This window comes from Elgaria multicarinata, chromosome 5, assembly GCF_023053635.1.
Source record: "Elgaria multicarinata webbii isolate HBS135686 ecotype San Diego chromosome 5, rElgMul1.1.pri, whole genome shotgun sequence".
NCBI lineage: Eukaryota > Metazoa > Chordata > Lepidosauria > Squamata > Anguidae > Elgaria > Elgaria multicarinata.
The window spans coordinates 49,613,108-49,628,129 of NC_086175.1; the positions used below are offsets into that span (position 1 = coordinate 49,613,108).

The following is a 15,022-nucleotide window of genomic DNA, read 5'->3' on the forward strand; positions in this document are numbered from 1 at the left end:
TTAGTCACTAGCTGATATGCCCGGCATTGCTTGGGTCCATGAGTAATGTTTATAACATTTATTTGATAAATAATAAATTTTTCTGCAATGTATTCATCTTTAGGTTCGTTGTTTTTTTTAGTAAATTGTTTTGTTAGAATCAATGGGAAATTGTGTTAAAAAGAACTGTATTTTAAATTAGAGCTTCGTGCTAAACCACATTTTTTGTTTTACCTGAAATGCCTACACCTCCTATCATGCCTTGGTTGAAGCAGCCGTTTAAACTTCAAAAGCAATCAGGACACACAACACCCTTTCTACCAACTAAAAAAGATGCAAACCTAAGAATATGTTTTCAAAATATACCCAGCATTGCCCAGATACCTGAATATCATATAGTAGGGAGGCAGATCTCAGTGACTTGGGCCTTTTATCTGACATACATACACTCTGAAGACACACCATGGCACTTTCTAATTTTTAGTTAAATGGTCAACCCACCACCTTATGGTGCTGGTGGCATTATGTCACTACTATGGAGCCACATAGAGGATAAAGTAATTTTCAATATCTCCTGCTGAAGAAATTTTATTTATGGAATGTCCTGAAGGAATAATAGCAATTTGTACTGGTCATGACCATGAAACATAGTTTTGTGGCAAGAAAAGACTCTTGGGGAGTTCCACCCAAGGCATGCTGGGAGTTGTAGGCATAAGCCTCAGGTTTTTATTAAATTCTTTAAAAATGTTTAAAATCTAAAATTTCATGTTTTTAGATTTTTCTGGTACATTGTACAGCTAGACCTATCAGCATGCCAAATTTCAAGTTTCCACCCGACATTGTTTCTATCCTAAGATATATGTCTGTGAAGTAATCATCTTAAAGTAGTAGGTCGGTGGTAGGCCTGTGAGTTAACCTTAGGGTAAACAGATGCACTGGGAAATCCTGGAGACCTCCGGAAAAACGGAGGTCTCTGGGGCAATCGGGGCTGGGCTCCAATTGACCAGGGAAAAGGGCTGGAAGATGCGTTCACAGACTTCCGGGAACGCATCTTCCAGCGCCCCCCTCCCCAAAACCAATCTAGCCTTCTCCTGGGCTGGCTCGATCGCCAGGCCAGGAGGAGGAGAAGCAGCAAGAAGAAGAAGGGCTGTCAAAGACATGCTGTTGTATCTAGTTATGATTTTAAAACCACACACGGCAGGTGGGAGGAGGCACCGCAAATGGATGCAACCTGTTTAAGTGGGTTGTTTCCTTTTATGTGGAATTGGGTTGACTGACTTTAGGAATCACAATGGCAGGCAAAGGCCAGTAAGTCTGGCCTCCCACCCAAGGCATGCTGGGAGTTCCGCCCAAGTCATGCTGGGAGTTGTAGGCATAAACCTATTTTTAATTAAATTCTTTAAAAATACTTAAACCCCCAAAATTCATGTTTTTAATTTTTTTCTGAGCCATGTACATGAAGACCTGTCTGGGTGAACAGCATTAAGGCAGTACCATATGTGGAAGTGGGTAAACATTTTAGGACATACACGACACACACATACTTTCCGCTTTATAGGTAGAGATTATGCTTATACTCCAAGATAGAAATACTTTTTCTCTGTTGTACATCTCAAAAACCTGGTACCCAGAGGTATACTGCCATTGAATATATAGGAGACATTTAGCTATTATTGTTATCAGACATTGTTAAAGCTATTTTCATTTTTTTGGAATTTGTCTTAGATCTTGGACTTGGTGTATGCTAATTCATTGGAAGGTTACAAAATGCAAAGTAGGTTTAAAGTTACAAAACAACTCCAGGAAGTTAAGATTCCTGCAATGTAAATGTAGCTCATGCTTTTGTATCATGAAATAGCATCCTCTGGTGGAGTTCTACAGTATTATTCATTTTAAGGTCCGATGTACTTATTTAATAATAAGCATCACAATCATATGCATGTTTAGTAGGAGGTAAGTTCCCTTTTGCCCAATGGCAAAACGATAGTAGCAAAGTTTCTGAATAGAGTATGCTTAGTGTCATCACTGACAAGTACAAAATGGTTGAATAGAAAAACACACAGATTCAGAAGATGTGTTCTGGAAACAATTTTATTTGCAAAGGAAAGAGGGCATTTATTACCATAAAACTGGCACAGTACATGAATAGCACCCAAACCTATGATGCTACACTTCTATTGTGCAAATATGAAAAAGATTTCCATGAATAATAAGAAATTACTACAAGCAAGCAGCTTAGTCAATTCTTCTTGGGAAATCAGTCTCACAACACTAACTCAATTGATGTAGGCATTTAATATCTACACTGTTGGTTATAGTGAGTTCACAAGCACATATTTATATGCAATTGATGAGTTGCCCAAGTGAAGCAAATAGGTGCCACAGCATGCTAAACCATTTGGAGCATGAATGAAAAGTTAGACACTAGCCTATAGTTTCCCATATCATCAGGATCTAGGGTTGGGACACTTTGTCTAGACAGGATGGAACATAGCTCACCTTGATGAAGCATTTATTGCCTCCAATATATAAGGCCCTACATAATCCAAAAGAATACTGTTCAATGGAAACAGCTGGCAAGCTAATTTTTGACTTGTGGAATGATAATTCATTGAGCGATGTAATATTAAATGTTTACACAGTTCAACCCTTGAAAACAAGTGCTAGTGAAAACAAGCTAGTACCAACTGTCTAACTCAAGCAGCTTTTGAAGCACATGGAATTCTATACAAGCAGGACTTGCCACAGTGGAACATACCTACTTCAGTATTGCAGAGACATGTTAAATGTGGTTTAAATTAAAGGTTGAACAAGTACTGAAGCTATTTTAAAACACACACACACAAAAAAAACTTCCAGCAATATTAATAGAAAAAAAATTCAACATATTTTCCTACACTTAAAATGATACACTGCAGGAGGCTTTGCATGCACTAAACCTCAAGGTGATGTCCCCGATCTATACTCTTCTCCAAAGATGCGTGTTTTTCCCTATCTATAAAACTCGACTCTTTTTATTATCTCTATGGACTCAGCTCTATGATTTATACTTTACACTTACAGAGATAAGAAAAAATGACATACATCTTTGTCTGAATAGGGAATTTCCAAGGTCACATATGAAGACCATAGCTCAATGGTAGAGCACATGCTTTACAGGCAGAAAGTCCCAGGTTCAATTTTAGGAAAAACGCCAACTTGGAGGGCTGGAAAAATATCTGCCTGAAACCCTGGAGAGCCGCTGGCAGTCATATCTCCCAAGGCAGAAGTGAGAACTGTAGCAGTAAAGACAGAATTACATGTGATTTCTCATTTGAGTCTATCCAACATTAGGCCTACCTAGAGTAGACCCACTGAAATGACTGGGACTTAAGTTAGGCTAATGTTGAATAAAACTCATTATGTGTGAAAAATTAATTTCATTTTTAATGTTTTAAACGTTAGGAAATGGTCCTGCCAATACAAATTCTAGTACAAGTACAGTTCATTATCACCATTTTGCAAGTTAGGACAGAAGTATAGCTGAGAGTGGTTTACATGATAATCCTGCAAAGGAATCCACAGTTAACATTGCAGGATGATAATGTAAATCATTCTCAACCATACTCCTAATCCGCAGTTAACCACCCCATTGCAGTGGGGCTGAGACTGGTTTACATTTCCAGACAAAAATTCCCAGTACAAAATACCTGCCTGGTTACAAAGGTCTACCTAATTAAATTCCACCCTCAGACCTCCTTCCAGTGCTCTCAGCGCTCCACTGATTTTCAAGCAGACATGTTGTGCTTTAAAATGTTTTAAAACTTAAAATTATTACATAGAACAGCCTTCCCCAACCTGGTACCCTCCAGGTTGGGGACTATGGGCTTCTCCAGATGGGGCTTTTATCCTGTGATCAAGATTGGTTATTCATGGATGTTTGTGGGTTCATTACATGACATCATCAAGCTCCAGGGCCTCTCCCGTTTTCTGACTTTTATCCTGGTTTTGTTAAGATCTCAAATAATGAGCTATTTAAATATCATGACTTGATTTTCTCCATGAAAAGTGGCTGTATAATTAAAGATATAGAGCTTGTAGATAAAGGAATTCCCTGGGGGGACATGGAAATGTGTGAAAAGGGGTGATCTTAATCCCACAAAGAATATGGCAGCAGAAACCTTGGTAAAGTTGATAGATAAAAAGCCTGGTGTGGAGAAGCCTTACAACTCTGAAACAAAAGGATACAAAATAAACAAATCAATGGACCATGATAACAATTGCATTGTGTGAAGACAGAAAATACATAAATAAATAACTGCTGGTGATAATCAAATTGATCAAGTAAAATAATCAAAATAACATTATCAAGATAATCAAGTGATAATCGGTGATAATTGGGGGTGGGGGGAATCAAGTAAAAATATTCAATGTACAATGTACAAACAACCATATAAACAGAGGGAGACTGGAGCAGGCAGGGACCATCAGAGCCTGCTTCAGTTGGACCCCCCCCCCCCCCCAACAGGGCTAACATCTTCACCTTGTGGGGAAGAAGGAGCTGTTGGTTTGCCCCTCCATTGGGAGATGAGACGACGGAGCAGGGCCTTTCCACCAGCCCAAACAGTCTCCTTAATTTCTTTTTATTTTCTCCCTCTTCCCTCCCCATCCACTTTTCCTTGTGTGTCATGTCTTTTTTCTTTTCTTTTTTAGAATGTAAGCCTGAGGGTAGGGACTGTCTTCTTTATTGATACATTGTAAGCCGCTCTGAGAGCCTTTTGGCTGAGGGGCGGGATAAAAATACTCTAAATAAATAAATAAATAAATAATAAACAAGAACGCAAGTTATGCATAGTATACACAACAATACTGTAATGAACACAGAGTCCCTGTTCAACAAAATGCTATAACAGTGATCAATTGCACATTGTCACAAAATATAGTAAAGAATGACCAAAAAACAACACATTTTTGTTTGTTCTTCTTCGGAATGATAAACCAACTTATTTTCTTTATCTATTATGGGTAGCAGCCAAGCTTGTTCCTCCCTATAAAAATGTGAAACAGTGCTCCAGTAAAACTTATTGCCAAAGGCTGTGCTCTTTTAGGGAATAATATTTCTAATTTTCCAAAGGTTTCCGAGGCCTCCCTTTCAACAAATACTGGACAGACAGCCCTGAGCATGGAAGAGGTAATCCGTGTCTGCAACACTCAGCGGTTGTAGTCCAACACATCTGGAGGTTTGGGGTGGGGGGGGGGTAACATAGATTAAGAACTGAGTTAGAAAGAGCGTGAACCCATTCCTTTTCTGCTTCTTTTTGGATATAGGACCTCGGGGGGGTGGGGGGAGAGAGACTTGCTGGCTGCCCAACTGCAGCTAAGGTCTATTCTTGGAGTTCTCCACTGATCTTCAGGGGAGGAGACAGAAAAAGGCCCGACGGAAGTGCATCCTCCGTGTCACTCTATCCTCCCTACCTCTACTCTCAAACGTGTTTAAGTCTATGGAGCCTGGCGCCGGTGTACTTCCGGCCCTGCTTTTGTTGCTTCCTCTCGCCGGCTCGCTTTGGAAGGAAGCGGAAGCTTTTTTGTTTTGGTGGCGCGAGGGAGTGTGGGAAGGCCGGTGCCGCCCGCGCTTGCCTGCTAGTCAGCCAACCGTGCGGGAGCTTGGGCTGAGGAGAAAGGAAGAGGTCGGCGCCGAGGTAGGCTGGTTCCTCTGGGGCCGGCGTCCATCCATCGGGCAAGTACCCGAGAGGGCCGCGCCAATTGACGACGGGTGCGCGGTGTGTCGCTTCTCTGCCTTCACGACCGAGGCGTCCTGCCGCGCGTGTGTCGAAAGGAGGAGGAGGAGCAGGGCCGCTCCCGGGTGTGCGCGGCCAGCCTGCCCTGGGCGGCGGGGGCGAGGGTGGCACCTGCCCCTGCCCTCAGGAGAACGAAGCGAATGTTCTGCCTCTGCGCCCCCCGGCTCCGGTGTCTTAAGGCGGAGGGAGGCGACGCCAAGCCCAGCACCCCTTTGCCCTTTTTGTTCACACACACACACACACACACACCGGCTCTCCTGAGGCTGACTTCTTGGAGATTGGCATTGGAGTCTGCAGCTCCCAATTACTTAACGGCAGCTGTTTTTAGGTCCAAGTTAGTCTGTTAGGGTCCCTGTGCCCCGATGTGTTTGCGGGTCATCCCGATTTGTTTGGCGTGTACCTTGCCTTTCGGCTAAGAAAAATGGCATTCAAGGCGGCTCTTGGGACTCAGTCGGTAATTGGCTCTGCTGCCCCCTGAGCCGCCATTTTGCATCTGGCTCTAATGGGTGCCCCTTGGGGTTCTAGTAAGAACAACAACAGAGTAGCTGCCACAAGCCTGAAGTCTGCTGTTCTTGAGGATTGACATTTATGACATCTTAATCCTGCCCTTCCTCCCAGGAGTTTCTCTCTCTCTCTCTCTCTCTCTCTCTCTCTCTCTCTCTCTCTCTCTCTCTCTCTCTCCTTTTGCTACCTTTTAACGTAGTACATAATGGATAGTCAGTAAGGCAAAATAGCTAGAACATCAAAGGTTTTATTGTGGAGTCCATGTAATTGCATGTATCTAGTTGCATAGTTTTATTATTAAACGTTAAGGTGGAAAACAGTTACTGCTGTGTAGTGATCAGTGTAGACCCAGCTTCCCCCAGCCTGGTGACCTACAAATGTTTTGGATATCAATCCCTATCAGACCCAGGAAGTGTGGGAAGCTGTCAGGGATGCTGACAGTTTTCACATTTTGAATGCCAGAACAATACTGTGTTTTACTTCTGCAAACCAGCTTACCTTTCATCTTTTAAAAACTAAACTTATTTTTGCTTTTACCTGTGTTCAGAACATTTCTTGTTTTTCTCAAGACAAGGTTTAGGACACTGTTTTATGTTTGCAAAGAAAATATGTATAAAAACAGTTTATAATATGATTTTTCTTATGAAAAAAGTTCCAATTCTCCCTCCGACATTTTAAAAATCCATTAAAATTAATGACAGTTGGCAACTCTATGTACAACAACAATAAAAGATAAATGTAAATGTCTATCTTATATATGCAGTGATTTTCCTAATTATGTAACATGTCATATGCCATCATAGGGATATGTTTGGAGACATGTGCAACTTAGAGGAAATGGGTTTTTATGTTCTATGCAATATTTAACATCTGTGTAGTATTTTTAATTTTGCAAAGAGCTCTACAGCTCTATCGTGTTAGCTCTCACTATAACCATGTAAGAGGATACTTTTATTGGTATTTTAAAAACAATAATATATTAGAGCTCATATGTTATATTCCATACTTTTATAACTAGTCTGTGGGTTAGTTTTGCTGAGGCTGTAACTTTGTATGCAGTTATGCTCATAAAATTCAAAGGAATGTCTATTCAATCTTGTAAAGTTTGTCTTGTACTGCAAATTCCAAGGCCACAATCCATGCACACTGTTTGGAATAAGCTTCACTGAGCTCACTAGGACATATTTCTACTAAATATGCATGGGATTCTGCTGTAAGGCTGCCTTTTGTCAATCATTTTGTAGTTATTTTGACATCTAGGTGTTTGCTGGATTTAAATGCATTAGTACCTAGAAGAAATACCATGTTTGATTTTTCTGAAGAGACCATTAATTTGTCTGTTTCAATTCCACACAGATTTTTTTCTTGGTTTCTCCAAAGACTGGAATTCATCTTTCATGGTTGTGATGCATCACATAAGCTGCAATCAGTTTGAAGCAGAGCACTGTCAGAAGACTATTGTTTCTGCATCTTCAGTCTCAGCTCCTTAAACACTGTTAACTATTTTAGTAGTCTTTGTACAGCTTTACAGTTCCTCTGCAAACCTAATTTGTTTGGGTTACAAACTATGTCCACAAGTACAGTGTGGAGTATGCAAGTACAGTGTGGTTAGGAAAGATAATCCTTTTTATGGACTTCAAATACATAGGCACTATTAACAGGTCTGCAAACGGAGAAGGTGTATTCTAAGTCTCTGAATGCTACTTTTAGGAAACCATTAAAATGGTCATTTATTCAAAAGAAAAAAACATTTTCTATGAAGGTCTACAAGACAGATAAGCCTCCCTTCTTTTCTTGATAGTTGTGTGACCTTCTTTTGTAGTTATGGCAGCTGCTACAATAGTTCATGATACTTCTGAAGCTGTGGAACTCTGTGGTCCATATGGGTTACACCTTAAACCCATTACAAAAATGACTATCAGCGTTGCACTTCCTCAGTTGAAGCAGCCAGGGAAGTCCATTTCCAACTGGGAGGTGATGGAAAGGCTGAAAGGAATGGTACAAACACATCAGTTCTCAACGTTACGGATTTCCAAAAGTACTATGGATTTTATCCGCTTTGAAGGAGAGGTAGAAAACAAGAGTCTGGTTAAATCCTTCCTTGCGTGCCTAGATGGAAAAACTATAAAACTCAGTGGCTTTTCAGACATTTTAAAAGTTCGTGCTGCAGAATACAAAATTGATTTTCCTACTCGACATGACTGGGACTCCTTTTTTCGTGATGCAAAAGATATGAATGAAACACTGCCAGGGGAAAGACCAGACACTATTCATTTGGAGGGCTTACCTTGTAAATGGTTTGCATTGAAAGACTCTGGCTCAGAAAAACCAAACAATGAAGTTCTTATTAAAGTGTTTAGTAAATTTGGGGACATCCGTAACGTGGACATACCTATGTTGGACCCATATAGGGAAGAAATGACTGGCAGAAACTTTCATACATTCAGTTTTGGGGGCCATCTGAATTTTGAAGCTTATGTTCAGTATGAAGAATATGCAGGTTTCATCAAGGCTATGAGTGCTTTGCGAGGTATGAAACTTATGTACAAAGGTGAAGATGGCAAAGCAGTGGCCTGTAACATAAAGGTGAGGTACTCTTGAGCTCTTCCTAATACATCTTTCTGGAAAAAATACTGCATGATCTTTTATAATAATAATAATAATGATGATGTATTTCTTACCTGCCTCTGATTGGATCAAGGTGGGGAACAACAGCAAGCATGCTAATTAAAAAACTAGTATAGACTGTTAAAAACATCCTAAAAGCATACTAAAGGTATCCTAAAATTCTACTGGATAGGCCTGCCGGAAGAGATCAGTCTTGATAGCTTTCTTGAATGCTGAAAGATTGTCAAGCTGACAAGTCTCCTCCAGCAGGCCGTTCCACAGTCTGGGAGCAGCAGAAGAGAAGATCCTCTGGGTAATGGTTGTCAGCCTTTTCCTGTATATTTTAAAGAAATGGTCCTAAATTATCAGTTTTAGACACACATATTTCCAGAAACCTGATTATTTGTTCAGTAAAAGACAGTAAAAGCTGTTTTCTTTGTAACACCTCATAGGCCCCTTTCAGAAGACACCTTAAGCCACGACTTTAACCATGGCGACTAAGGCAAAAGCCTTATTCACTGTGGTTAAAGCCATGGTTTAAGGTGTCTTCGGAAGATGGCTTGGTTTTCTGGTTAAAGCCTTGGTTTAAGGTGTCTTCTGAACGGGGACGTAGTGAATTTTCAGAAGTATTTATTTTAACAATTACATGCCACCTTTTCAGAAATAGTGCCCAAGGAGGTGCGTAAGCAGAATGTGGGGGTGGGGGGATAGGGATGGTTCGTCTACATACATTCAAAAAAGGGTAAGAATAACACACATTGATTAAAAATGCAACAAAAATGTCACAATTCATAACAAAAGTTAAGTACAAATAAATGAAATGTGCTGTCAATAAATTTATACCAAGATGTTAGTTTCCCATTTATACCTTGTGATAATGTGGTAGATATCTGAAACACTGAATATATAGTCTCCAAGTTGGATAGGACTTCAAAAATAGTATTAATAAAATATCTATTCTTTTTGGGACCTAAATCAGCTAAGCTGGTGTAGCTTTAGTTTTCAATCTTCTATAACCACTTGGTGCAAGCGTTTAGTGTTTATACAGAGCTATGTGTAATCAATGGTTTCTAATTTTAACACAAATACTCTTTCTGTGGCTGTAAAAGGTTTCATTTGATTCAACAAAACATCTGAGTGATGCTTCAATTAAGAAACGTCAGCTTGAAAGGCTGAAGCTCCAAGAGCTTGAAAAACAAAGAGAAGAACAAAAACGTAAAGAAAAAGAAGCAGAGGAAAGACAAAAAGAGGAGGAAAGGTACATCCCATTCCTTCATACAGATTCCTTTGTCCTTGAAACTTTTCTGTGCTTGTAAAATGTAACAATTATATATCTCTACTATATTTGGTACATTTTAGGAAGTTTATTAGTAGGTTCTGAATATTTTAAATTGTAATTTGTATTCTTGAGATTTTTGAAAACGCATACTTTAAGGAACCACATACTGGTCATTAAAATGGGAGCCTACCATTCCATATATGCTTCTGGAAATCCATCATATAGAAAGTACATATGCTATTGGCTTTTGCAGTAAAGTAAATCTACATTAGAAAATAAATTTGCAGACAAATTAATATACAGTTAATGCAGCCTATCTTTTACAAGGTAGATATATCTTTAATCCGTGCCTTTAAGGAAGGTATTGGAAAGCTCCTTTCAATCTACTGTATCAAACTATTGAGATGATAATTGCCTGCAATCTTTGGTGAAACTATTTGAGTAATCCCATTGGCATTGCGCTCCTATAAGTGGCATGGGAATTTCCAATTAGCTTTGTACCAGATAGGAGGGATGAGATTCTCTACCCGCAGCATATCAGAATGGTCCTGTTCAGAAAACACGGTAAACTGTAGTCAGTCGGCTAACCCTTTTACAGTAAGTGGCTAGTGAGTATGTTTAAACCGTGGTTATGTAGCCACCATTGTTAGGAATGGTTCACACAACACACTAAATCATGACACGCTACGCCATAACGTTTAGCTCAAAATGCTTAACCATCATGGTTTAGCATGTTGTCTGAATAGGGCCAATGTGAGCAGGGCATGTTCCCTACATTTTCTGGTATTGCCTTCAGGATGACAACAGTTTTTATGACCAATCCATTTTAGAGCCTGTTGGATAAACAATAAGATTGCAATTCATTGTGGATGTGGCATCTGGTCGTGCACCTTTGTATCGGTTATTTATTTATTTATTTATTTAAGGATTTTTATGCCGCCATTCAGCCAAAAAAGGCTCTCATGGCGGCTTACAAAAGTATTTCTTGACATACTTGGTTTTTTTTGGTTATCCATGCAACAATTAAAATTCTATTCTCTTTTACCTTTTTTGCTTATGGCTGGGAAAGCATTTATAAATATTACCTTGATTTTATAGTGGCTTGATTTTCTACTTGTCATTGACTGGTTTGGTAGACACATCGCAGCTCATCGACGGCCATGGGTGCTAAGTTGCATATGCAACCCCCGCTTGGAGATCGTTGTGTCATGAAACTTGGCGAGTGTGGGCTATGCAAAGGTTAAATAACCCTCACCTAAAACAGTTCTTGTTTAACCCTCGTATAACCCATACTTGCCAGTTTCGCATGACACTAAACCTCTGATTGGATGTTGCGTATTCAAAATGGCAGGCGCATACACCCCCCATTCACACCACAGCATCACTAGGGGTTAAATAACCTGCAGTGAACTGTCGTGTTGTGCAAACAGCCCCACTATGATATTTTGAGAGTTTGCAGTTTTAAACTTGGAGTAGTTTCATTAAAATCGGTGGAACTTAACCTACAAATGACAGGCCTATGATATTTAAATATGAAGGCATAGATAATAAGTACTTTTTGTTTAAAGCATCAGTTAAAATCCAAAGTTTTACTTATTGTAACTAATGTAATATGTGTCCTTAGAAAACAGAAAGAACTGGAGGAATTAGAAAGAGAGAGAAAAAGGGAAGAGAAATTGCGGAAAAGAGAGCAGAAACAAAAAGATCGTGAAATTCGAAGGAACAAAAAAAGACTTGAAAGAATACAAGCTGAAGAACAAAAAAAACTGCAAGAAAAGATAAAGCTAGAGGAGCGGAAGCTTCTCTTAGCTCAGAGAAATCTTCAGTCCATTCGTCTAATTGCTGAACTGCTGAGCAGAGCCAAGGTAACTGGTTTTTGGGGCATGTTTCCATGGAAAAGTAATATTACATTTATTAACTGCAAGTGCTAAATGAGGGGTTCTTAGATGCATTGAAGAAATGTATAGCAACTGGTTTCTCCTGTCATATAATTTGCTGGTTTAATACATTTTAGAGTGCCAAAAATAGCAGTAATAGCACTTTGCTTTTAGCATTACATTTTCTTTTGCTTATTAACCCAATCTTGTCTTCACCCTCTTTGCTGTTGGGATCCAAAGTAGGTAATTGTCTTGTGTGTAATCTGTGCAGAAATGACGCATGTCTGCACCTGGGAGACATGGCAAAAGAACTGGAGTTGGAAATCAAAGGTTTCTCTATCTTTGCAGCACCATCGTCTCAGTTTCTCCATTATTGCACGGCATTAGTACAAACATGGGGAAATCTAATTCATTACTAATAGCTAATATCCTAGCAAATGCTTTTAACAATTCCATCAAATAAAATAAATACACTTAACCTGTGGTCTAACTAGAGATGGACAGACTCAACTCCAACTGGTCCCTGTGGGCATTTACCAAGCTTCTTTATTCTTTGCAAAATGTTCCTTTATGGAAATCCCCAAGCCACCATTTCTACAGAAATGGTAGCTCGCTATGGGGACTGGCAGGTGCCGGATCCACTCGTGAGGCAGGCGGCTGCTTAGCAAGCAAGTCTGGGGGTGATGATCAGGGTCTGCTGGACTCTCAGACTCAGTCGGATGCTTGCGACATCTTTAGTTCTAACTGTCCTGAAGCTAGAGACTTCTAGAAGTTGGTATTTAAGCTGTTTATATTGCCAGTCAGTTGATAACATGCAATAGTATTTGTTGCAAAAAGTTGATGAGTATGGCGTAGAGTATAAATTAACATCTCACTCCTGACTTTTGAGATTGCTCATTGCGATATTCAGGCTTGTTTCCTAGGAGCTGGTCTAGACTCAACCTATTTCAGAGAGTCCATGTATTAGTAATTTAAGAACAAAAAGCAAGAAATCTTTAAACTATAGTTTTTCTCTTCCTTGTGTTTGTCTCTGGGGTTCCCTTTCTGAAATTTCTCCCCTTTTAGCAATTCCCTGAAGCTGTGCAAGATTGACTTTGTTATAGGATGAATATCTTTTCATATAGATATAGGAATAGAGTAAATCTCCTCTTCCCTCAATATTCTTAGGCAATAAAGCTTCTGGAGCAGGAACACAATGAGGAAAAAGTCCGCCTTCAGCAGTTGGAAGACAGGAGAAGGCTGCAGGAAGCTGAACTCCGACGTGTAGAGGAAGAAAAAGAGAGAGCTCTTGGGCTGCAGAGAAAAGAGAGGGAATTGAGAGAGAAACTGTTGAGCAACCTCATGAACAAGAAAATAGAAGCAACTGATCTGAAAAAGGCTGAACCTAACACACTGCAGTCTACCCCTTGGAAAACAGTTGCGGGTGTTCCCCACTGCATCACATCTACCTCAGTACAGTCCATCTTGGCCAAAGCAATCCAGCCCTGTCAAAGCAGCATAGCAGTTAATGAAAGCCTGGGTCCTCAGCTGAAGCACTTAAATGGGACCCTTCACGAGGAAGCACTCATCAGTGACCCTAAGATTACTGTCATTAACAGGGACACTGCTTCGGCTGAAAGTAGTTCAGGTGTTCTTTCATGTATTCCTGCAAATCAGCAGCACAAGAGCACACCAGACCTTGAGCAGAACATCTGTAAAAAGGACGTGCTGTCTGAACAAGGCAAGTGTAACAGAGAGCCAAGCAAAGGGAAGAGCCACTCATGCGGAGACATGCATAACCATCACAGCAAAGATAAAATTGAAAAAAACAGGCATAAAAGAGGCTTAAGTAGTGAGGATGAAAAATGCAAAAAGGAAAGACGTCCCCATAAAAAATACTCTACAAAAAGTAGCAGTCCTCACCAGAGGAGCTTAAGTCGTGAACGCACGCGACATCGGCAGTCCTTCAGTAGTGACAGTGAGCAGGATAAAAGGGGACGCAGTCATAGTCACAAGAGCATGGGCAAGAAACAAAGACACCGGAAGAGATCTCTGAGCAACCAAAGAAGCACTTGGCGTAGGTAATAGAGGACTTAGCCTTTTGTAAGGGCTGTCTCAGAGAGAACTGGAGTGGATCTCTCCCCTTTCCACACACAGAGGGGAAGAAAGCTGATAGGAAATTTTACTTGAATATAGTTTATGGAGTCAAGAGACATAACCACACTTTTCAAAGTATTTTTGAGACTGAACTGTCATCTCTGTGTTGGGTTACTACAGTACTATACATTCTTAATATGCTTACTCACACTTTCTCTGTGATTACCAGCCTAATTAGGCATTCATCATTTCATTCCCCCCTGAATCCTTTCACAGCAATCTTTTACTTAGAAACTGGCATGTGTATGTTTCTAATAGGACATGTAAACTTTGCAAGCAGCTGTATACTTGATTCATAGGAACTCAATAATCCCATGCAGGATTTTTTGCTATCTGAATTGGTGCTAGATGCAACCATATTTTTATACAGTGCTGTGATGCCTTCTTTGCTATTTTTGACAATTGCATACTTGATAGATTGTTACAGGGCCCAAATTGTCATGGTGTTTGCTATTTTCCATGTTTTAGAGTTCTGTTCATTTCAAAAGAAAAACGGCAGGTTTTTGAAGCTTCTGAGAAATTAGGCACAGAAGCTGCTGTTGTATTAACATTTGACTTGTGTGTTCAAACCATTGGTCGTCTTCTAAATGCAATTTTGTAGACATCTGTATTTTGAAAGGGCCCTTCCTGCTAAATTATTTTTATGTGCAATGTTCAGGTTCAGAGTTGTATTTTCTCTTTTTATAACATCTTTGCTTCTGGAAATGAAGCTCAGGAATTTCCCCAAAATATCACTGCAGTGCAAAACCAGCTTCTTTTTTTTTAACCATATAATGGTGAAACCACAAAAGCCATTGTCAGTGAACCCAAACTACTGCTTCATATTTCGGTACATTAAAGAACTATACATACACACAATTAAA

The 15,022-nt window shown here is 39.9% G+C and overlaps 1 protein-coding gene across 1 annotated transcript; it reads left to right on the forward strand.

Moving 5' to 3' along the window:
• The first annotated feature begins 7,624 nt into the window (after window positions 1-7,624).
• Window positions 7,625-15,022, forward strand: AKAP17A (A-kinase anchoring protein 17A). Its single transcript, XM_063126329.1, has 4 exons — window positions 7,625-8,846; window positions 9,977-10,125; window positions 11,771-12,011; window positions 13,191-15,022. The coding sequence occupies exons 1-4, from the start codon at window positions 8,085-8,087 to the stop codon at window positions 14,085-14,087; spliced, it is 2,049 nt and encodes a 682-aa protein (XP_062982399.1). The 5' UTR covers window positions 7,625-8,084; the 3' UTR covers window positions 14,088-15,022.

What these genes read in the sequence shown, in the direction of transcription:
- AKAP17A (XM_063126329.1), top strand. Translation starts at nt 8,085, where the DNA reads ATGGCAGCTGCTACAATAGTTCATGATACTTCTGAAGCTGTGGAACTC. An exon ending in AGACAAAAAGAGGAGGAAAG is followed by an intron (nt 10,126 to 11,770) that starts GTACATCCCATT and finishes ATGTGTCCTTAG; the next exon opens with AAAACAGAAAGAACTGGAGG. An exon ending in AACTGCTGAGCAGAGCCAAG is followed by an intron (nt 12,012 to 13,190) that starts GTAACTGGTTTT and finishes CAATATTCTTAG; the next exon opens with GCAATAAAGCTTCTGGAGCA.